The 23,979-nt window shown below is 43.9% G+C and overlaps 1 protein-coding gene across 1 annotated transcript in view; it reads right to left on the bottom strand.

Moving 5' to 3' along the window:
* LOC149166804 (putative serine/threonine-protein kinase SIS8) overlaps window positions 1-23,979 on the bottom strand; it is a 260,799-nt gene that overhangs the window by 170,942 nt on the left and 65,878 nt on the right. Inside the window, exons 3-5 of the mRNA XM_089430268.1 lie at window positions 7,656-7,759; window positions 5,709-7,180; window positions 5,430-5,470 (exon numbers count right to left, since the gene is read on the bottom strand). Coding sequence (XP_089286394.1) covers window positions 5,430-5,470; window positions 5,709-7,180; window positions 7,656-7,759 — 1,617 coding nt within the window. The remainder of the gene's footprint in view (window positions 1-5,429; window positions 5,471-5,708; window positions 7,181-7,655; window positions 7,760-23,979) is intronic.

The raw sequence follows: 23,979 nt of genomic DNA, 5'->3' as shown, positions 1-23,979 counted from the left end.
ATGGACACAATATTTTCGGGCAAAATGTCCCTGGAAAAACCTCGAAAGGAAAACCAGTTCTTTAGATCTGAGAGTTTTATTAATCTTCATCAAATTCTGCAACTGATGAATATTACAATATTGTTTGCCAAACAACGACAAAGCTCCGACAAACTATTTCTTCACCTCCACAAGTCGATCTGACCACTGCAAGGCTCACGGCCTCCCTTTGCAACCTGACACACCTCTCCTGGCAAATACGGCCTCAGACGTGCGACTCCTTTGGCTCTCTGATGCTCATGGCCTGGACAAAATTAGCCTCTCGGCTATTCCGGCAACTCCTACGACCCTCCTAGCAATCTGTACGGCCTACTCTTGGAAATCTCGGCCTCTCTCAGAGAAAACTCAGCCCTCCTAGAACCCTCACGGCCTCAATAACACAACCTCCCTATCTACATTAAAACACTAGGAGAATTCCTCCTCCAAATCTCAAAAACTGGAAGAATACTAATGAAAGAAAACTCTGGAAATATTCACTACTTCAACTGTTGTTGAAAACCTCACTAATGTCAAACCCCACGCTATCACTGCACCCTCTTCACTGCAATGAATGATCTCCAAGACTGCCCATCGATTGCCTTTATAATCTCTCGTTGAAAAATCAACAGACAAGATCTAGATCTGAAATGATCTAATTGATGGCTAAGGTCACTTAGAAAATTTACTAGAAGTCTCTAGAGGAAAATCGACCATGTCTCAATTATTACTAATTAATTAATCTATTCCCCTAAGTTAAAATTTAAGAAAATAATTAAAACTGGTCAAATAATTTAATTAAGACATTTAGAATCAAAAGAATAACTTGGGCTTAGAGATATTTCCGCTCTTGTGTTCCTAGCCTCACTGACATCACCTAAGGCTAGAACACCTGTCCAAGCTACATCAACTAACAAGGTGGTGTGGGAGAACATAGTTTGGGGGTCAAGATCAACTAAAATAGTATGAGACTAAGAGAAAGGGTGTGCCAAAAAGTTTTCAGGGAGAGGCAGAGAGCATTACAAAGTTCATGTCTCCTCCAAGAGAGAAATGCTCATATTTTACGATAAAGAAGGTTACTGTATGTTTTGCAAAGGTGAGGGGAGGAAGATGGGTTGTGTGTGAAGGTAAGACAAATGAATATCTAAAAGGCTAAATGTATATCATGCAGATTCAAACCTCCACCAAATCATAGGTTCTCTGAGCATCCATTCATAGAGGCAATATTTTCTTACTACAACATCTTCGCCAGCATAAAAGTGGCAAAGAATCCAACAAGCACACCAGCACGTATAAATCATAATTCAAACCAGTGTTACTTGGGAGCGGGAGCGGGAGCGGGGAGCGGGAGCGGAAGCGGGAGCGGGAGCGACCATTTTCAGAAGCTCCCGGTTTGGGAGCGAATCCCGGAGCGATTTTTTAAAAATATATATATTTTTTATATTTTTTAATTTTTGATACATATATGTCAACAAAAACATGTAGAATGATGAAATAGACATAAAAAACATAAAAAAACATAAATTGATCATTGAACCATATCACATCAATCATCTAGAAATTATAATCGTCATCAACCTTAGTAAAATAATAAATTAAAATAACATTCAATTCAATAACATTTATCATCATTGATCACCAAAGTAACAAGTTGTACTTGTAAGCCAAGTTTAACCATTACAAGAAGTAATATCGAAGATATTTCTAAGTCCTAACTTCTAACTGTTAACATGATATGAAATGTTAAAAATTTATAAAATGAAACATGAATAATGAGATGAAATGAAACAACTTTAGTCTTTCACAAAGCATCATATTCATAATTCACAATCATTACCAATGAGTTATAATTGCCAAGGCACAACTTCAAACTTCAAATTTTCATTGTCACAGTGATATAATGTTTACAAAAAATATCATAATGTCATAATGATATGAAAGAGTCAAGAGTCAAGAGTCAAGGACTCAAAACTCAACACTGAACAGTTATGAAAACTAAAGTGACAAGTCTAATAGAAACTAAAAAAGACAAGTAAACTGTAAATCTACAAGTGGCCCTTGCCACGAGAGTCTCCAAGAGTATAAGTAGGTCTTGGCGGTCTTCTAGGAGTCTCCCGCCCAGACCGACGACCAGAACTAGAGCCTCCACGCGAGGGTGTCGATGGAGGTGGCGACAGCAATGGAACAAGACTCGGGCCCCGAGAACTGCTACTGGATGGTGGAGGTGGAGGTGGCATGGCTGTTGCAGCTGCTTCAGCTTCATCCCGTACAAGCTCATCTTCTAGTTCTTCCATATGTACAATGCCATCCTCCAAATTGTCGTCCTCAGGGTGATTGTCCCAAATTTTATATGTGGGATCTTCATTAGCCCGATCACAGTAATGGCTCAACAACCTCAAATTGTAGTGCACATAAACCAAGCTTTCTGCTCGGTTTTCGTTGAGCCTGTTTCTTTTCACATTATGTATATAACTGTAGGTGCTCCAACACCTCTCTGCAGAAGAAGAATTTACAACCTGTGCAAGAACTTTCAATGCCAATTTTCGCAAAAGTCCGTCGCCGACATATGTTTCCCACCATGTGAGAGAATCAAATTTATCTTTGTCGTCCATTGCATGGAAGTTACCATACAAACCACTGCCAGTGAAGTATCTGCCTATTTCAAGGCGCACAGCTGCACATTCCTCCCTGTCAGGCACCAACTTTTCTAATGCATCCAGATATCCTTTAGTTACCTCTCGATCTAAATGGGGTTTGGTCCTAACACCACCCCCTGCTGCAGGTTTGCCCAACCAAGAATCTGAGTAGTATTTTGGCGTAAGGATATACGCCAAGCAATGTAGTGGAAGGTTAAGCCTTTTCCACCGTTCACACACACAATCGTGAATCAGATTGTACAAGTCGGGATCTCTGTTATTAACAATGTCTTTTATTTCCCCCAACATGGTATCCATTTGCTCATACACCTCGCCAATCACTGGTTTGTCTGTATCTGCAAACCGAATCATGTTATAAATTGGCTTGGTGAAATCCAATACCTGTCTCACAGTTGTCCAAAACTGCCCATCAAGAGCGGCCTCCTCCACCGTTTCAAAACCTGCAATGTCAGCTACATTTGTAGCCCTTTCCTTTAACACCTGCCAATTTGGACTTGATACCATGCTAGCTAAACCCTCTCTTACCTCAAAAGGCGCCTGAAGGTGAGGTAATAGCTACCAAATCTAGTCCTCGCAATCTTCAGCAACTCCAATCTCGAGTGACTGCGGAAAAGGCCATGGGTATTGCTATGATTTGTAATAAATTTTATCATTTTTTTTCCTCTCTTGTACAAATCACCAATCCATTGGTATTGTTCATTTTTGTTTTTGACAATATCATGCAACAGAAGGTTCAATGTGTGAACCAAACATCCAGACCAAAATATGTTCGGGTATCTATCCTCAATAATTGCTCCCGCTGCCTTACAATTAGGAGCATTATCAGTGATGACTTGGATGACATTGTATGGGCCAATACGCTCAATTGTTTCAAGCAATGCTTCTGCAATGTTGATAGCGGTCTTGAACTTGTCTGAGTAATCATGTGCAGCTAGAAAAATGGGACCACTTCGGGACACAGCAAGAACACTTATCAATGGCTTGCCTTTTACATTTGTCCATCCATCAGATACAATGGACACCCCATTGTCAGTCCAAGAACTTGTCATTTTATTCAAAGATTGTGATATTTTTGCTTTTTCATGATCAAGGCCAACAGTTCTTGCCTTGTCATACCCAGGGCTCTTGTATCCTTTAGGGGCATCATTTATGGCAGAAACCATTTCGTGCCAATAAGGTGAGCGTAGAACATTGAATGGTATCCCATTTGCATAGAGGAACCTGTAAATTTTTGAATCCACATCATTCCTACACCCCTCATCAAGGAAATCTGATATGGTTCTACGGCGTAAAGATGATGACCCTGAGCCTCCATGTCCATATCCACTGCCTTGGGAGGATGCTGAAGGAATTCTTTATGAGCTTTCAAAGAAACCCCTTGATCTTTTTGCTTTGTATTGGGCGTCCTCCTCTTCTTTTATGTATTTGGCTCTATCTGCTGTTGACACCGCGTCGCAAGTTCTGATTCCTATTTGTTTCTCTCCATCCCATGCCCTTTTCCCGCAAAGGTGTCTTCTCAAACGGGTGTATGAGCCTGTGAAATCATTGTTGCAATGGGGGCAATGAAATTTAGTGGTTCCACCCCCTTTCCCTGTTTCAGGCCTCTGAACATATTTCCACAATGGAATTTGGTCTTGTTTAGCTTTTTGACCCTCATGTTCACCCTCCACATCCTCCTCACTGGGGTTTTCACCTATTTGACTTCCTCCGGCTTCTTCATCCACCTCTTCAGTTTCAGGCCCCCTCCGTTTCCTACTCTCCACCACCATAATAACCAGAAAAGGGACCAGGAAGAGGAAAATGCCAATAAAAATCCCCAGGTCCATCGTGTTTGATGTTTGTAGGGTTTGAGTCTTGAATCTGCAAATTAATTTAGTTTATTGGGATTAATTCATTTAATTTATTAATTTAATTTAAATTAATGATCTTTAAACTCAAACAGGTAAATTAAACTAAACAAACTAACTACCTAACCAACTAAACTAACTAAATGATTAAGTTACTTACCTCTGCAAGCTTGCTCCTCGCTCCTTGGCACTTGCTCCTCGCTCCTCAGCTCTGGCTCCTTGCTCCTCAGCTCTTGCTCCTTGCTCCTTTGCTCTCAAACTCAAGCTCAATCTCATTGAAATGATTTTGTTTTGGCCCATTGGGCTTATAAACCCAAAAAAATTAGTTAAATTTTTTGTTTTTTTCGGGTCCGCGGAATTTTTTTCCGCCGAACCGCTCCCGGTTCACTAAAATTCGCTCCCGGAGCGTTTTTTAATGCCCGGGAGCGATCGCTCGGGCATTAAAAAGCGCTCCGGGAGCGCGGGAGCGATCGCTCCCTGAAGCGCTCCCTCACAGACCAGGGAGCGCAAATTTTTTTACGGGAGCGCGCTCCCGACCCGCTCCCGCCCGGAGCGCGCTTCGGGAGCGGGTTCGAAGGGGGGGGGGGGCGCTCCCCCGCATCACTGATTCAAACCAAAAAAAGCATAAGGGATTTTGTATATATATTAATACACTATGAACTTTGAAGTAATCAAAAAGAGGCACAAAAGAGTTCATGTACCAGGATACTGTGAAGTTGATATGAGTACTACAATGTGTGTGATAATCAGAGAAGCAAGCAGCAGCATTAATAAAACCAAATAATTTTTTTCCATTCTTATGTTCCATTTTCCTCTCCATTCTGAAGTGAAGGTAGCAATCAGATAGTAGGCTGCCTACTACGCTAGATGAAGAGTCAAAGAAACAAGCCTAGAAGGATAGAAAGCTTACAGTCCCATGCCATTCACCTCGATACACTTCACCATATGAACCTACAGAAGAAAGCTTTTCTGTCAGGAAAAGGAACAAACCATACATTAAAAAAAAAGTACAAGATAGCCAGCTTGACTTGCAAGAACAAGTAAACTAACACCATTCCGATATTGAACCAATTATTTAGAATAAGGTTTTCAAAGCCAACCATCATATACTTGGAATCCATAAAAATTATAAATAGGGTAAGCAAATCATTGCCTTGAATTTTTGTTGTTGTCTCTTCTACTCACTTACCAAGCCCTATGCGTTCACCCAAAGTCATTTCCTCCCAGGGAATCTCCAATTCTGCTACATCATCAAGTATAGTATCAGATCTTGCACTTTCATTTTCAGTTGATTTATTTGAATTTGTCTCCTCTTCATGGCCAGCTGTATTTTGAGGCTCACCATCAAGTAATGTTGCTTCTTTTCCTGGGTTGCATCCTTGCGAAATTCTTGCTGCTCCCTCCATTTCCTCATTCCTCGCTCTCAATTTGTCTACATCTTTTTCACATTGATCCCCAGTTGACAATGGGACCCTAGAATCCATCTGTTCATATCTTCTCCCTACTGCAGCTGATGTTGCTACAACCACTGCAGCAGTTGCTGTAGCAGCAGCAGCTACAGGAACTTCAAGCGTTGGTTCGGTGTTGGATTTTGATGCTGCTACAACCATTGAAGATGCTACAACAGCTGCAGTAGCGGCTGCAGCCGCAGCAACAGGCACATGTTTTATAAACTCTGATGGACGAATCTCATGTACATCAGTTGCTGAAACAGAATCACTTGAAACAGTTGTTGAAACTGTCTGAGAGGAATCAATTGGTGAATCTGTAGCAGGACATAGATCAACTCTTTCCAGTGGGCGACGATCTCCTAAACCCTCTACTGAATTTAACCGTTGTAAATGTTCTCCTGAACCTCCACCTCTTGTAGGCATAATATGCTGGGGTGTAGGTGGTAGCAAATGGGCTGGGCCCAACCCACCTTTATTTGCACGTTTAGCTTTATGCCGCCGCCTCCTTTCATCCATCCTATCTTCAATAATTTTCTTGTCTTCTGTAGCCTGAGACTGCAACTGTTCTGCAGTAATTTCTGTGAACAAATTTGGAGGTGCAACCACACCACTTTCTAACAAAACATCATGTAATTTTTGTGCTAATTCAGGGTTTTCTTTTGCAGCATCCATCATGTACTGTGAAACATCTTTTACTTTCATCCGCCGTATAGCTGGTGAACCAATGCCTTCTGTCCATGAAGGTGTTCTTGCATGTGAATAGGGATGGCTTGAGCCTCCAGAAGACCGAGGAGGTGCTCTCTCCAGTTTACAAAGCTCAGAAAGTTCATCCGACTCCAACCTTGATTTATTTCCTGTTAATGCAGTTGGGGAAGCAGCATTCTCATGCACTGGCCTTCCCTGCAAATTCCCAATGCCACTTCTAATTGCTTCCGGTGAATCTTTGACCATTTCCATTGAACCACTCAACTCAGAAACCATCTCCCTAGATCCCAGTCTTCTCTTCTCAGCTATTCTGTCATGCGAAGAACCAGACATCGAACTTAGTGAGCCGCTTCCTGATGATGCTGATGGCCCCACTCCAACATCTTTCAGGGTTTCATTAATTGCATGTAATGTTTCCTCATATTCAATCTGCGGTGCCAAGGTTCCGGTGACATCAGATGGGATAAGAATGCCTGGGGCTCCCATCAGATCAACAATGTACTCCCTGCCATGCACAAATATTGTCAATTTTCACTCTCCCAACTCCTTTGCCCCAGCACACCGTATACTAGAGACTCACATTAAGCCTGGACACACAACGTTCAGAAGATGTAAGAGAGTAAGGGACATCAAAGAGCAGAGCTTGAGAGTGCTCTCTCTGGAAATTATGGCTGCAGATTAAAGAACAAGGAGCAAGGTTTTGCCACTCTTGACTTGATTTCACCTCAGAGAAAAAACAAGGCTTTCAGGACATGTGATTGACTGACGTTGTGCATCCTTGAAGCACAAAGCACCTCATAAGTTTTTTATTCAGCTAGACACAGTTTCTTTATGGTTTATCTAAGACTCACATGAATACAATAAACTTTGATTTAAAAAAATAATGATCTTAACACAGACTTGTAAAAAACTCACGTACATATTTAAAGCCAATGGACTCCAAAATAAAGTTGTCACTGCATATAAATGCAAAAGTTTACCTTTCATCATCGACCTTTATGATGTTCACTGCCCCATCATCTGTACCCATGTAATATCTTCCCTTGACCAGCCGGCATTGTATGCCAACACAATCAGCCAACACCTGAAAAAAATGTATAGTATTTTATTACTCGTTTAATAACCAAAAGAAGCCCTCTTTATATCAATGAATGACAACATGAACTCAACAAACGACAAATTAAAAATGAATTACAAAAACAATTATTCTTCATGTAGGATGTTCTGCCTGTTTAACGGTTAACCCAACATGTGATTGGTCATATTTATCTGCTCTCAGGCAGTTAAAATAATGCCAACCTGTCAAAACATACCAACTATAAAAAAGCATTTAAGGAAAATCTACAAGATTGAAGTGTTAAAATGCTCACTGTATAATCAATATAACTAAGCCATACCAAGGATCCAAACTAGATACCTGTTCTCCAAAAACAAATGAAAAATATTACTTGTCTTTGCCAGCTCCTAGATTATTCCAAAGCTATGATCAAAAAGATTTTTGCTCTTAGATTGGATGTTCATTCAAGGGGGTCATGGTCCTAATCCTTATCCATATTTTTATCTTCATCACTCCCTTTGTAACAGTGTTATCCGAACCAGACTGGTCATTGAACTGGTCCACAAAAAATAGATAAACTATTCAAATCTCACCAACCAAAAAAAAAAAATCCATGTGCATCCATGTGAGTCCAAACCATTATGTAAAAATATGCAATTTCTCATGTATACAGCAAGGATGCATATGAGCAAAATAGCACCAAGTCCAGTCCATATATGAACCTAAATACATCAACAAAGAGGCTCTAAATGGCCTTAGAGTCCAAAAATAAGCATAGTAGTAATCTCTGAAACTGAATTCGTCCGAGACAGGCCACGTGTCCGAATCCCACGAATCCGACACAATTTGATGGGAATTCGAATCCAAAAATGGAACACGACATGTCCTAACGGGACACGATCGAATCCCAGCAGTGTCCCATTAGGACACATTGTGTCCCGATTTTGGGATTCAAGTCCCAAAAAAGTGAAACCCGCGGCATAAAAGCAGCGCTGTTTTTTTCATTATTTACCATTTCTCTCATTCGTTTTTGCAAATAGTGAGTTGTGGGCAAGGAACTAAGGGTTTGGAGCATGGAGCTAGGGGTTTGGAGCATTCGTGTTAAAATTGGCAACTAGGGCAAAACTTCATGTGGGTCATCTTATTCATGGCTGCTAATATTTTTATTACATTCCTCTCGTCGAGAGGTGTAGGATTGATATAAAGATCATCCGATTCCGATAAGTATTCATGGAGATATGAATTTATTTTGATTATGGAATTATTATCAAGCCAACCTACAACTCATGTAGGCTCAGAAGCCCAACAATCGCATCTATTCAAACACCAACGTTGTGTATAAATACAGGAGGACTTTTCCTCATTTGGACTCACTCATCTCATCACATCTCTCTCTCTCTACCGCACAAAAAAGAGTCTCTTCTCTACTGCGCAGAAAAGGGTCTCTGCCTCACACATGTGAAGCCGGAAGCTGCTGAAACTGAAGCTGCAACTGCAGAAGTAAAGATTGACCTGCGTGGACTAGAAGATCTCCTCATCTGAATTGTGTTGTAGGTTCATCTGAACCTCTTATGAAAGCCGCAACTTTTGGTGGTGGAATCAAGTCAATCCGATGGACGGTTTGCAAGATATCGACTGCCCTAGTTTGAAGCCGAAAGCTGCTGAAACTGAAGCTGCAATTGCAGAAGTAAAGATTGACCTGCGTGGACTAGAAGATCTCCTCATTTGAACTGCGTTGTAGGTTCATTTGAACCTCCTCTGAAAGCCGCAACTTTTGGTGGTGGAATCAAATCAATCCGATGGATGGTTTGCAAGATATCGACTGCCCTAGTTTGAAGCAAGACACTGCTGAAACTGAAGCTACAACTGCAGAAGTAAAAATTGACCTGCGTGGACTAGAAGATCTCCTCATCTGAACTGCGTTGTAGGTTCATCTGAACCTCCTCTGGAAGCCGCAACTTTTGGTGGTGGAATCAAGCTGATCCGACGATCAGTTTGTGAGATATCGTCTGCCCTAGTTTGATGATGAAGCCGTTTACGCTGATGTTGTTGATCTAGGGTTTGCTACTGCTGATATGAATCAGATTTATTGTACTATTTCTCTCTGCTAAATTATTGAAGATAAAAGAAGATTTGATCAAAGGGTTTCCCCACACATTGTGGGGTTTGTCCCCGGCTAGCCGCCACATCTTGTGTTTCTTGTCGTGGTTTGTTTTCTGTCGATCGTTTAATGTTCTATCTGCACTTTACTTTATGTACATGTGATTGCTAATCTGAAGAATATAATAAGAAAAAGAAGTAAACTGTTATAAGCATAGAACATACCATAACTTAACATGGTATCAGAGCTGAGGTGAAGACAAAGCCCGAGCAAGAGCAAGAGCAAGAGCAATCACTGAAGAGAAGATTGGCAAGGCTATCCTAAAAGAACGATGGGGTCCTCAACACTTTCCTGCCGAAGACAAGCTCCGTGAGAAAGCTAACTATCACGGATGGAAGATGTCTATCGATCTCACTGTTGAGGATCAAGGAGTGCTGGACCATGTAAGAGGCAATATTGTTGAGCCTCTATCAAATGCATCCTGCTGCTGCCTGGAACAAATGGAAGAACGGAGAAATTAAAGCAAAGAAGATCATCCGGGACTCTATCGACAAGCGCTTGGTGGCCTACATCTCTGAACTAGACACCTCCAAGGAAATCTACGATAGACTGGTGAGTTTATTTAAAGTTAATGATGCAAATCAAGTTTTGTTTCATAGAAATAAGCTAAGAGAAATCAAGAAGGGTAAAGATGAGAGTATGCAAGCATACTTGTTAAGAATCATCGAGATCGGGAACAATCTCTTATCTATTGGGGAGACTATTACTAATAGGGAAATGACACTCACGACTCTTGGAGGATTACCATCCGAATGGTACGTGTTCAGGACTACTCTTCTGAACGATAATATAATTCCTGGTTTCGAGGAATTATTGGCTCGATGCATTCAAGAAGAAACAAGGGTAGAAGAGCAAGAAATGCCCATGCCTAAAGGTCCTCCTGTTGCCTTTTTCTTCTGATGCTAAGAAAAGAAATAATTCCGGGACTAAATCAAAAAGAAAGGTTGGATCTAAGGGTGGAAGAAAAGGATGATGTTACATCTGCGATAAAGCAGGTCACTATGCAAGGGAGTGCCCTGATAGAAAGGACTCACACCGGGACGATGATCAAAATCCCTCTGATGGCAATCAAAGGAATGGAAAATTCAATAGCAAAGGTAAGAGGAGAGCTGGGAATCAAGGAAGAGGACAACCATTCAAAAAGGCTAGAAATTCCAGGATGTATTAAATGCACCTAACCTCCGAAAGAACCTGTGTCCATCTCGGCAATGGAAGACAAAAGCTACAAGGTAACCTTCAGCGATGGCAAAGTACGTGTATCAAAAAATAATGTTAAAGATGCCTTTACTCTTGGGTTTCGTGTTGATTCATCATATCAAGTCGATGGAAGTCCACTAGGTGTCATGTTTTATAACACATCTCTTTAGTCTGAACTTTGGCTTCGGAGGTTTTCCCCCCTTCATTATAAAGCTCTACCCTATGTAAGACAGATGGTAACAAGGATGCCCGAATTCTGAGTAGAGAAAGAAGGTGTATGTCCGGGATGTGCCGAAGGAAAGCTCAAAAGGGGACCATTCCCCTCAAGCCTAAGCAAGACCTCTAATATATTACAGTTGGTTCACTCAGGCATATCTGAGGCTGGCATTAAGAGGGAGACTACTACACCACATACTCCAGAGCAGAATGGTGTGGCACCATACGATTGTGGAAGCTGTCTCTATGGGTAGATGATGTAACAATGCCTGATGTGGAAGAACCGATGGATCCTATTTATCCACCTGAGCCTTCCTCTTCCAGGAAGAGGCCTTCATGGTTTAGGGGGCTACTTGATGATGCTAAAGGAAATGTTGCACCCTGAGGAACCTTCTGTGAAAGTAAGAAACCCAACAGGTATCAGGGATCCCTGACCAGTATGAGCACAATCATACAAAATGAGCCTTCATCATTCTCAGCTGCTGTCAAGCATCAAGTATGGAAGGATGTTATGAACATTATGGAGAATGATGTCTGGGAAGTAGTTCCCAGACCCCAGGACAAGACAATTGTTACTTCAAACTGGAGTTACAAGATAAAGTTGTAGCAGATGGAAGTACGGAATAGTATAAGGCTTGTTTTGTTTCTCGTGGTTTCTCCCAAAAGGAAGGTATAGACTATGATGTGATATTTGCACATGTTGCCAGATATACGACTATCCGCTTGATCATATAGCCCTTGTGGCTTCACAAGGATGGAACCTACATCAGATGGATGTCAAAGACCGCGTTCTTGCACAGTTCAATCAAAGAAGAGGTCTATGTGGAGCAACCCGAAGGATTTGAGATTTGTCATTGAAAATCTCATGTCTGCAGGTTGAAAAAGGCTCTCTATGGGCTGAAGCAAGCACCCCGAGCATGGTATGAGAGGATCAATAGCTACTTGATGAAGCTGGGATTCACTAGGAGTGAAGTCGATCCTAACCTTTACTTTAAGGTTGAAGATGACAAGCCTCTCATACTGGTGTTGTATGTGGATGACCTCTTTCTAACAGGTGCATACCCTCTCATTCACAAATGTAAGAGGGAGTTGGCTTCTGAATTTGAAATGAAGGACCAAGGACTTGAAGTGTGGCAAAAGCCAAGGGAAATTTTCCTATCTCAAGGAAAATATGTGGTAAAGATATTGAAAAGATTCGTATGATGGACTGCAAGCCTGTGACTACCTAGAGGATCTTAACTTTTAGAAGTTATATGATAGTGATGTCAGACCAGATTTGGGAAATGCCTCTAAGTTTCATAAACTCATTCGCATTTGTAATATTCCTAACCCAGAATATTCCTCAAACCCCAGCAAAAACTCCAACCAAATATGTGCAAATGATATAATAACCCAGAAGTGATAAAATAACAGTGGAACAGCATATAATAATGTAAACCGGAAATATAAGCAAATACACAAGAAATGCAGCGAGAAATGTTAAGCAATTTTATTATACTGAGCAATAAAATGAGTACAAGAGGTGATTAGACAGATGGCACCTCAACTTGCACAAGGCAAGTGAAGAAATACTCTCAGAATGACAAGAATGGCCTCTCTGCATGGATGTTGTTGCTGTGCTGCTGCTGCTGCTAGAAAACAAATGATGATTTGGGGCTGCTCCCCTCCTCGGAAAAAGTTGAAACTCTAGATTCGGGCTCTACTCAAGAAACCCAGAAAAACCTAGAAAGCTTTCCTAGAATGGCCGACCCTCGAAAAACACCCTCTTGGGGTTCTGTGCAGTTCCTCAATGCCCTGCGCTGCCACTAAAGAAAACCCCTCTAAACTCTGCCTGAAACCTTGCCAAAAATCCTCCAATGAGACAAGAGTTGGACCCCTGCTCAATCTCCTAGCATAACTCCACCTGCAAAACCCCAATCCAGCACTACAACCAAAAAGAACTGCATCCCTCTTCAAGTGCTGCGCAGTCCTCCAAAATGTTGATGAAACTGAAATGCTGATAAAACTACTGCTAAAATACCGATGGAAATACCTTGCCCGAGCAGGCACTCGAAGTCCCCCGAGGCTAAGGGTGAGATCTTCGAACGGAGACACTCAATGCACTAAACAGTGCTGCAGACTAGCTAAACAGCCAGCGTGCTCAAAAGTCGAAACGACTAGCTCAAAATGCACATAACTGAATGATCCCAAAATGAGGGGGCTCCTCTCTATTTTATAGCCTTTGCCTCTCACAATCCCTAGGCTCACCTACTCCTACGTGATTCCCCTCTTGCCATGCATTCTTCCCTCCTGCGCAATCCCTCCATGTATCTGCGTGGGCCCCATTTCTGCGTCCCCCTTTGGCCCCCTTGGCTCCTCCTTAAGTCACAACATTGTGCTACTAGGAAGTGACTTTTTATTCTTAAAGTGAGTTATGTCCCCCGTCCTCACTTTTTTTATTTATAAATAACTATAGAAGGCAAAAATTGGGCAAAATCGAATATTCCAATTAGCCATGGCTAATTAGGAATATTACAGTCTCCCCCGGCAAAATGTTGCTTGTCCTCAAGCAACTGAAGTGATGGATGCTGCAAGATCTTCTCACTCTCCCAAGTGGCATCCTCATCCGGCAAATTCTTCCACCTCACCAAGAATTCCCGGACCGTCCTGCTCCGCAGCTGCCTCTCCCTGGTATCAATGATAGCCTCCGGCTGCAATACCAAATGCCCCTCGTCATCCATGGGTGGTAGCTCATCTATCACTATCACCTGCTGCCCCAATGCCTTTTTCAGGCATGATACATGGAAAACGTTATGAATCTTGCTGCCTTGGGGCAGCTCCAACTCATATGCAACCTGTCCAACCCTGCGTATCACCTTGTACGGCCCATAAAAGCGGGGCTTAAGCTTCTCAGCGCCCTTCTGTTTTAGTGACGATTATCAGTATCGCTATAACCCTAGGTAGACCATGTCCCCTACCTCGAACTGTCTCTCCCCCCGACCCCTGTCGGCATACAGCTTCTGTTGGTTCTGTGCTGTAGCCATGTTATCCTTGAGAGCTTGGAGAATATCCTGACTCTCTTGGATCCATATCTTGGCTTTGGGAGCCTTGCTATCACCAAACATCACGTCAGCAAAAGATAAAGGATGATACCCATATAAAGCATAAAATGGTGACATACCAATGGACATGTGATGTGAAGTATTGTAGCAGTACTCCCCTAGATGCAGCCACCTCAACCATGCTCGTTGCTGCCCACTGACATAGTTACGCAAGTAGCCCTCTAGCCACTTGTTAACTATCTTTGTCTGCCCATCCGTCTGTGGGTGATAACTGGTACTCGGTGTCAACTCTGTCCCCACCAACTGGAAAAGCTCTTGCCAAAACCCACCCATAAAACGGATGTCCCTATCACTGACGATGGTCTTAAGAAGACCATGTAGCCTGAAAATCTCCCTAAAGAACAGCTCAGCCACCTGTGCTGCTATGTAGTGTGCGGATATGGCAAAGAAATGTGCGTACTTTGTCAGTCGATCAACGACGACAAAGATACAATCTTTGCCCTGTACCGTGGGCAATCATGTGATGAAGTCCATCGAAATGCTCTCCCATTTCTCCTCCGGAATGGGTCGCTGTTGCAATAAACCCGCGGGATGGCTCATCTCTCCCTTGTTCCGCTGGCAAACATTGCACTCCCTGATATGCTGGAGTACGTCCTCCTTGAGGACCTTCCCGGAGAACCTCTCTCTAATGGCCCTGTAGGTTTTGGTAAACCCCTGATGGCCTGCCAATGGAGAATCATGTGATACCTGGAGTATCTTCTTCTTGAGCTGAGACCCCTCAGTCAAGAAGATCTGATCCCTGTAATAGATGATCTCATCGATCACCCTGAACCTGTTATCTACCACCTGTCCGTCCAGAATCTCACATGCAAACCTGTTTTTGGAGTACTCTACTAAGAGTCGAGCCCTCCAGTTTATATCCAAGCTCATAAGAGACAACGTGGCTGGTCTACATGAAAGGGCATCTGCCACCACATTGTTCTTACCCTTGACATACTCAATGTCAAAGTCATATGCTTGGATCTTACTGATCCACTTCTGCTGCCTCTCCTGCAAGTGCTTCTACTCCAAAAAGAACTTGAGGCTGTTGTGATCAGTCCTCACCCTGAACCTATTTCCCACCAAATACTGTCGGTACTTAGCCAATGCATGCATGATGGCCAGCATCTCCTTGTCGTATATAATTTACAACCTCTCGTGCGGAAGGAGCTTCCAACTCTCAAAGGTTATAGGGTGACCTCCCTGCATCAATACTGCGCCGATCCCCTCTCCCGACGCATCACACTCCAAAACAAATGGCTACGTAAAATTTGGCAAGGAAAGCACTGGGCAACTGCTCATAACCTCCTTGAGCCTATCAAAGGCTCGCTGCGCTATATCCGACCAACTCAATGCCCCCTTCCTCGTCAAATCTGTCAGGGGTGCAGCAAGTTGTGAGAAACCTTTGACAAACTTCCGGTAGTAAGTACAAATGTCAATGAATTCTCGAAGTTCCGTCACGTTTCTCGGCTCCGGCCAATCTCTGATGGCCCTAATCTTCTCCTCGTGGACCCTCACTCCGTCCACTCCAATGATGTGTCCCAAGTATAACATCTCCGACAACCCAAACTCACATTTGGAGAGCTTGGCATAGAACTGTTGCTCCTCCAAGATGCGTAACACTGTCTCAATATGCTGGAGATGCTCCTCCCACATCCTGCTGTAAATGAGTATATCATCAAAGAACACCAACACAAACTTCCACATGTGACTTCGGAAGATGTGATTCACGCAAGACTGGAATGTAGCTAGGGCGTTGGTTAGCCCGAAGGGCATCACCAAAAACTCAAAGTGCCCATAATGACATCTAAAGGTGGTCTTGGGAATGTCCTGCTCCCTCACGCAAATCTGATGGTACCCTGATCTCAAATCAATCTTTGAGAAGAACCGTGCTCCTCTCAACTCATCCATCAACTCATCGATCCTGGGTATGGGGTACCTGTTCTTCAGTGTCCTCTTGTTCAGGGCCCTGTAGTCAATGCACATCCTCAATGTACTGTCCTTCTTCTTCACCAACACCACAGAAGAAGCAAAAGGACTCGTGCTCAGTCGGATGTGCCCAAGAGCCAACAACTCCTGAATGGCCCGCTCTATCTCATCCCGATAGGCCTTGGGATGCCTATAGGGGGTGGTGATCACTGCCTGGATACCCTGCTCAAGCTCGATAGTGTGCTCAAACCCCCGATCTGGTGGCTGTCCTGGTGGAATCTCTCCAAACACTATGGTATATCGATCAAGGATGGATTGCATCTCTGGATGTACCGTCTGCCCTGTAGTCCCTACCTCTGATGCACGCAGCTCCACTGCCCACTCTATGTCTCCCTTCCAGAACACTGCCTCCATCCAATGAGCCGACATAGTCTAAGGCGAATATGTGTGTTTTCCCTGTATCTTCTCATGCCTCCCTTTCTTCTCATCATCCCACTCCATCTCTAGGGTCTTCCAATCCGTCGTGACCTTCCCTACAATAATAAGCCACTGAACACCCAGTATCATGTTGGTGTCCGGAATATCAACCACAAAAAAGTGGCCAGTCAATGTGGGTGCCCATTGTCACTGAAAGCTCTGGGACATAACGGGCACACGTCATGGTCTGATCTCCCGAGACCAATACTGAAAACCCATCGAAGCTCTTTGTCTGAATACCTCTCCGCTCAACCATCTATGCATCGATGAAGTTGTGGGTTGCCCCATTGTCAACCAAAACTGATACGCGCTGGCCACGTACTGTCCCTCGTACGCGTAGCATCAGATACTTGGGAACTCCTCGCAACGCTGCAAGGGCCCCTCCGGTGGGTGCAAAAGATGCACCACCTGCTGTTGCTGGTGGAGGTGGCAAAGGTCCCTGTATGGCATGGCTATCTCCTGCCTCCACATCCTCCTCGTCATCCTCTTCTCCACTGCTCTCGGAGAAGACCTCAATGAAATGTGCCTTGCCAGCAGCACATCTATGCCCTGGTGCCCATGGCTCCTGACATGTGAAGCACAACCGCTTCTTCTTCAACTCCCTCTTGACATCATCGTCAATCTGCACTCGTCCTGGATTCCCCCTTGGAGGTGGAATCCTCACTTCATTCCCCTTAGACTAGAAAGTCTGTCTCTGGGGGTAACGTGTCTGGGTCTTGGGTAAGACATCCTGTAGGTCCCGGGTCTTGCTGATAGCATCCTGAAGGATGGTCCGTCTAGCGGATCTGACTAGACCCTGAAGTGGCTCTACTAACCCCTCAACATACATATAGATCCTCTGTGTCGTGGATAGATCTGGCACCATCACTAAGACCCTCAAGAAATCTGCAATGTAGGTCTCTAGGCTCCCTGTCTGTTTGAGCCTTGTCAGCTCAACAAAGTGTTGCTCTGGATCCCTCTGATCAAATCGCTCCATCAATCTCCTGGTGAACTCAGCATATGTCGTCACCATGGAGTGTCCTAGTGTAACCATCCCATGAAACCACCAATCTTGGGCCTCACCATCCAAATGCAATGTCGCCACCTTGATGGCCTCTGTCTCCAACATCTGGTTAAGCTGGAAATAAATGTCCAACTTCTCCACCCAAGAACTTGCCGAACTGTTTGATGAGCCATCAAACGTAGGCAAGTGGAATCTACTCGCTACACGGTGGGTGTCACCATCATGATAATGTCGGTACCCTCTGTGATGGTCGCAGGGTCTACTATCCCGCTGGAGCTGAACAAAATCACGGAATGAGAGGGCTTCCCTGAACTCCTGCCCATAGGCCTGGTACTCTGCAAAATAATCACCCATGTGTCCAGGCTCTGCCTCCTGCTAGGCTATGGCCCCCGTGTCTGCTCCTAAGAAAGTGGGCATGGTAGAGCGTGTAGGGGCATGTGAGGCCACCTGCTGCGCAGTATCACGCTGCTCTAGCAAATGGTGGGATGCACCTGATCCCTCACCAACCTAGAAAACCCGTGGGCTCTCATGCTGTCTGGCCTCTACTGCCGTGAATCTCTACCCCATCACCTCAATCTGCCTCGACAGATCCTGCACTGATTTGAGGAGCATATCCGCAAATCTCTTCCCATCATCATCTGCCATTGGAGCCTCCTGCTTTGCGTCCACCACCAGCTACCTCTGTTCTGCGTCCACCATAGGCTCCTCTTGTTCTGCGTCCACCGTCGGAACACAGTCTCCCTCTCCATAGGTATTCTCCAACCTACGCCCAGCGTCTCTGTATCTCCAACCTCTTGTAACAGATATAGGGTTTCTCCCCCGGTGTCATAGATTGCTAGCTGAGCCAGATCTATGCTCTAATACTACTATAATATTTCTAACCCAGAATATTCCTCATACCCCAGCAAAAACTCCAACCAAATATGTGCAAATGATATAATAACCCAGAAGTGATAAAATAACAGTGGAACAACATATAATAAATTATAATGTAAACCGGAAATATAAGCAGATACACAAGAAATGCAGCGAGAAATGCCAAGCCATTTTATTATACTGAGCAATAAAATGAGTACAAGAGGTGATTAGACAGATGGCACCTCGATTTGCACAAGGCAAGTGAAGAAATACTCTCAGAATGACAAGAATGTCCTCTCTGCGTGGATGTTGCTGCTGTGTTGCTGTTGCTGCTAGAAAGCAAATGATGATTTGGGGTTGCTCCCCTCCTCAGAAAAAGCTGAAACTCTGGATTCAGGCTCTACTCAAGAAACCCAGAAAAACCCAGAAAGCTTTCCTAGAATGGCCGACCCTCAAAAAACACCCTCTTGGGGTTCTGCGCAGTTCCTCAATGCCCTGCGCTGCCACTAAAGAAAACCCCTCTAAACTCTGCCTGAAACCCTACCAAAAATCCTCCAATGAGACAAGAGCTGGACCCCTGCTCAATCTCCCAGCATAACTCCACCTGCAAAACCCCAATCCAGCACTACAACCAAAAAGAATTGCGTCCCTCTCCAAGTGTTGCGCAGTCCTCCAAAATGTTGATGAAACTGCTGCTGAAATGCTGATAAAACTATTGTTGAAATACCGATGGAAATACCTTGCCCGAGCAGGCACTCGAAGTCCCCCAGGGCTAAGGGTGAGATCTCCGAACGGAGACACTCAATGCACTAAACAGTGTTGCAGACCAACTAAACAGCGAGCGTGCTCAGCAGTCGGAACGACTAGCTCAAAATGCACATAACTGAATGATCCCAAAATGAGAGGGCTCCTCTCTATTATATAGCCTCTGCCTCTCACAATCCCTAAGCTCACCTCCTCCTGCGTAATTCCCCTCTTGTCATGTGTTCTTCCCTCCTGCGCAGTCCCTCCATGTGTCTGCGTGGGCCTCATTTATGCGTCCCCCTTTGGCCCCCTTGGCTCCTCCTTAAGTCACAACGTTGTGCTACTAGGAAGTGACTTTTTATTCTTAAAGTGAGTTATGTCCCCCATCCTCACCTTTTTTATTTATAAATAACTATATAAGGCAAAAATTGGGCAAAATCGAATATTCCAATTAGCCATGGCTAATTAGGAATATTACAACATTGATGTTCTTGGTGGACCTTCGTCCGAACATATGTTTTGCAGTTAGCATTGTGAGCTCATATTTGGTTGAGCCTCACTGGATTGATGCCAAGAATCTTCTGAGATATCTTCGTAGCACAATCACTAATGGGTTAAGATACACTGCCGGAGATGTGAGACTACTTGGATATATTAATGTTGATTGGGCAGGCAGTGTAGTGGACCGTAACAGCACTTTCGGGTGCTGTTTCACCTTGAGATCTGCTTCGATATCCTGGATGAGCAAGAAGCAGAAGTCGATGGTTTTGAGCACCGCCGAAGCAGAATATATTGCTGCTAGCATGGCCTCCTGGTTGCGAAAGCTCTTCAGTGAGTTGTTTGGATTTACATTGGATACCACTGTGATTCTCTGTAATAACCAGAGGTGGGATTCGATTATTGAGGAATCTCGTGTTCGTCGATTGCTCCAACAGATAGACATCATCTGGGATATGGTAAGTCGATGAGCAAGGAGGCTCCATCGCATTAAGATGATGTACAGGTCAATACACATTGTCAAAGCCCTGAGGAAAGATCTAATCTGTGATTTTCCCAAACGACTTGGAGTCATCAAGAAACCCTTATACAAGGGTCCTGCATGTTGCATACATTGAGCTCTGGGAGCTCTGAGGGCTTGCGGTTCTTACTGGAGCAACATACAACCACAGGGTGACTCACCCTCCCCTGGTGGTGCACACTGGAACAAGATGATTCGCTCTCTTGTGGGACAAGATTATTCACTCTCTTGTGGAACAGGATGATTCGGTCTCCTGTGTAGCAGGATGATTAGTTCTCCTGTGAGGCCTAGATTGATGTGTTTTCCATGGCGATTGTAGCAGGATTGATGTGTTCTCCTGTGAGGCCTGGATTGATGTGTTCTCCATGGCGATTGTAGCAGGATTGATGTGTTCTCCTGTGAGGCCTGGATTGATGTGTTCTCCATGGCGGCCTGGATTGATGTGTTCTCCATGGCGATTGTAGCAGGATTGATGTGTTCTCCTGTGAGGACAGGATTGATTAGTTCTCCTGTCGAGGCATCCTACCCATGCAGTCTGGGACTCATGGGAAGTACCTCTCATCTGATCAATGAGCAGGGAAATGAAGTTAGGGACCATATTAGTACCGATGGACGCATCATTGTATCTACCGTACTCCCTACGCTAGGATGACCTCCATTGATCTGGGATCAATGATACTGGTCTGGGACCAATGGTAGGAGTTGAACCGTACTATGACATTGACTTCAGGTCAGTTGAGACTGATCTAGGACCAATGGTACATACTCTGAGACTAACTTCGTGTCGGTGCAGTACTGGTCTGGGACCAGTGAGAGTGGTACATACTATGACGCTGACTTAGGGTCGGTTGAGACTAGTCTGGGACCAGTGGTACACTCTCTGAGACTGCGATACTGGTCTGGGACCAGTGGTAAGAGTGGTACTTACTATGAAGCTGACTTCGGGTCGGTTGAGACTGGTCTGGGACCAGTGGTACACACTCTAAGACTAACCTTAAGTCAGTGGAGGATGATACTGTTCTGGGATCACTGGAGTTGTACTCACTATGATGCTGACTTCGGGTTGGTTGAGACTGGTCTAGGACCAATGGTACATACTCTGAGACTGACTTTGAGTCAGTATGATACATCCTCGATCATTTCTTCTTCTTCATAATTCAGACAAAAGCAGAGCAAAACAGAACAAAGCAGAGCAGCGCATAACAGAGCAGAGCCGTACAGATCAGTACAGGGCAGAACAAGACAAAGCAGAACAGGCAAAATAGAGCAGATCAGGGCAAGGGTCAGGCTGTACAGGGTAGTGCATTTGATGGATGAATAGTAACAACCAATAGACAAATTGCAGATGAAGTTCTCCCTAGTTGAGAGGGAGTGTTAAAATTGGCAACTAGGGCAAAACTTCATGTGGGTCATCTTATTCATGGCTGATAATATTTTTATTACATTCCTCTCGTCGAGAGGTGTAGGATCGATATAAAGATCATCCGATTCCGATAAGTATTCATGGAAATATGAATTTATTTTGATTATGGAATTATTATTAAGCCGACCTACAACTCATGTAGGCTCAGAAACCCAACAGTCGCATCTATTCAAACACAACCGTTGTGTATAAATACATGAGGACTTTTCCTCATTTGGACTCACTCATCTCATCACATCTCTCTCTCTCTACTGCGCAAAAAAGAGTCTCTTCTCTCCTGCGCAGAAAAGGGTCTCTCCCTCACACATGTGAAGCCGGACGCTGCTGAAACTGAAGCCGCAACTGCAAAAGTAAAGATTGACCTGCATGGACTAGAAGATCTCCTCATTTGAACTGTGTTGTAGGTTCATCTGAACCTCCTCTGAAAGCCGCAACTTTTGGTGGTGGAATCAAGTCAATCCGATGGACGGTTTGCAAGATATCGACTGCCCTAGTTTGAAGCCGAACGCTGCTAACACTGAAGCTGCAACTGCAGAAGTAAAGATTGACCTGCGTGGACTAGAAGATCTCCTCATCTGAACTGCGCTGTAGGTTCATCTGAACCTCCTCTGAAAGCCGCAACTTTTGGTGGTGGAATCAAGTCAATCCGATGGACGGTTTGCAAGATATCGACTGCCCTAGTTTGAAGCCGGAAGCTGCTGAAACTGAAGCTGCAACTGCAGAAGTAAAGATTGATCTGCATGGACTAGAAGATCTCCTCATCTGAACTGCACTGTAGGTTCATCTGAACCTCCTCTGGAAGCCGCAACTTTTGGTGGTGGAATCAAGCCGATCCGACGGTCGGTTTGTGAGATATCGTCTACCCTAGTTTGATGATGAAACCGTTAATGCTGATGTTGCTGATCTAGGGTTCACTACCGCTGATACGAATCAGATTACTATTTCTCTCTGCTGAATTATTGAAGATAAAAGAAGATTTGATCAAAGGGTTTCCCCACACATTGTGGGGTTTGTCCCTGGCTAGCCGCCACATCTTGTGTCTCTTGTCTTGGCTTGTTTTCTGTCAATCGTCTAATGTTCTATCTGCACTTTACTTTATGCACATGTGATTGCTAATCTGTGGAATATAATAAGAAAAAGAAGTAAACTGTTATAAGCATAGAACATACCATAACTTAACAGTTTGGCAAGGAGATTCAAACACCAGGTAAGTGCATTTCATCTCTATTTTTTTTGCATTTCTATTACAGGAATTTGTATATGAATTTATTTTACAAATTTGTGCATGTTTTGTTTATTTTTTTTACAGTATTCATGGCTCAATCAAGGGCAACAGGTAGGGGGCAAAAGAAGGGGAAGAATGTCTCCATTGGAGATGCCCATCCTCCCCCAATATCATCGGAGTCTGCTGCAAGTAATGTTGAGGGAAGACTTCCTCCTAAAAACAACATTGAGAAATATCCCTTGTGGAAATATGTCACAAGGAAGGATGGGACAAGCACCAAGGGGAAGGGAGGAGGCAATGTGAATTGGAGATGCAACTTTTGCCACAGTTCTTTCAAAAGCACATATTACCGTGTGAAAGGCTATTTGTTGGCTTTACCAGGTTGTGGAGTTGGAGCTTGTAAAGTTGTTCCTTTACAAAAGAGGAAAGAAATGGAAAAAGAGTTCACTGCTGATATGGCAAATGTGTCTGGATTTAAGACCTCTGTGGTTTATTGCTTTCGACTTAGTTACCGGAGAATCCACAGTAAGAACCATTTTCTGCCAACGTTTCGAATCCCAACTGAGATCCATCATTAGGACAACTTGAATGCTTGATAGAAGAAGAGCTTAGCTGAGAGATTAAATAGTAATGAGGAGAGTAAAATGAGATGAAAGTCGGCTCTCAATATCTGATTGATGAGGGTCTGCTAATCCTCCTGCGCAGATTCATAATCTGATGTGCAGTTCTCAGAACGCAGATACACATGAGATGTTTCAAACGCAGTCCAATGATCCTCCTGCGCAGATACACAATCTGATGTGCAGCTCTCAGAACGCTGATTGGGGCAAAAGTAATTTGATGTGCAATACACATGATTCGGGCAGCGGCAATTGGGAAAATAAGAACGCAGACCCAATGTTTCAATCGCAGAGCA

The sequence above is a fragment of the Pinus tabuliformis genome, chromosome 5_1 (assembly GCF_031772625.1).
Source record: "Pinus tabuliformis cultivar Carrire ecotype Pingquan chromosome 5_1, CPIR1, whole genome shotgun sequence".
Classification (NCBI taxonomy): Eukaryota; Viridiplantae; Streptophyta; class Pinopsida; order Pinales; family Pinaceae; genus Pinus; species Pinus tabuliformis.
This window is presented reverse-complemented; position numbering and strand designations above follow the sequence as displayed.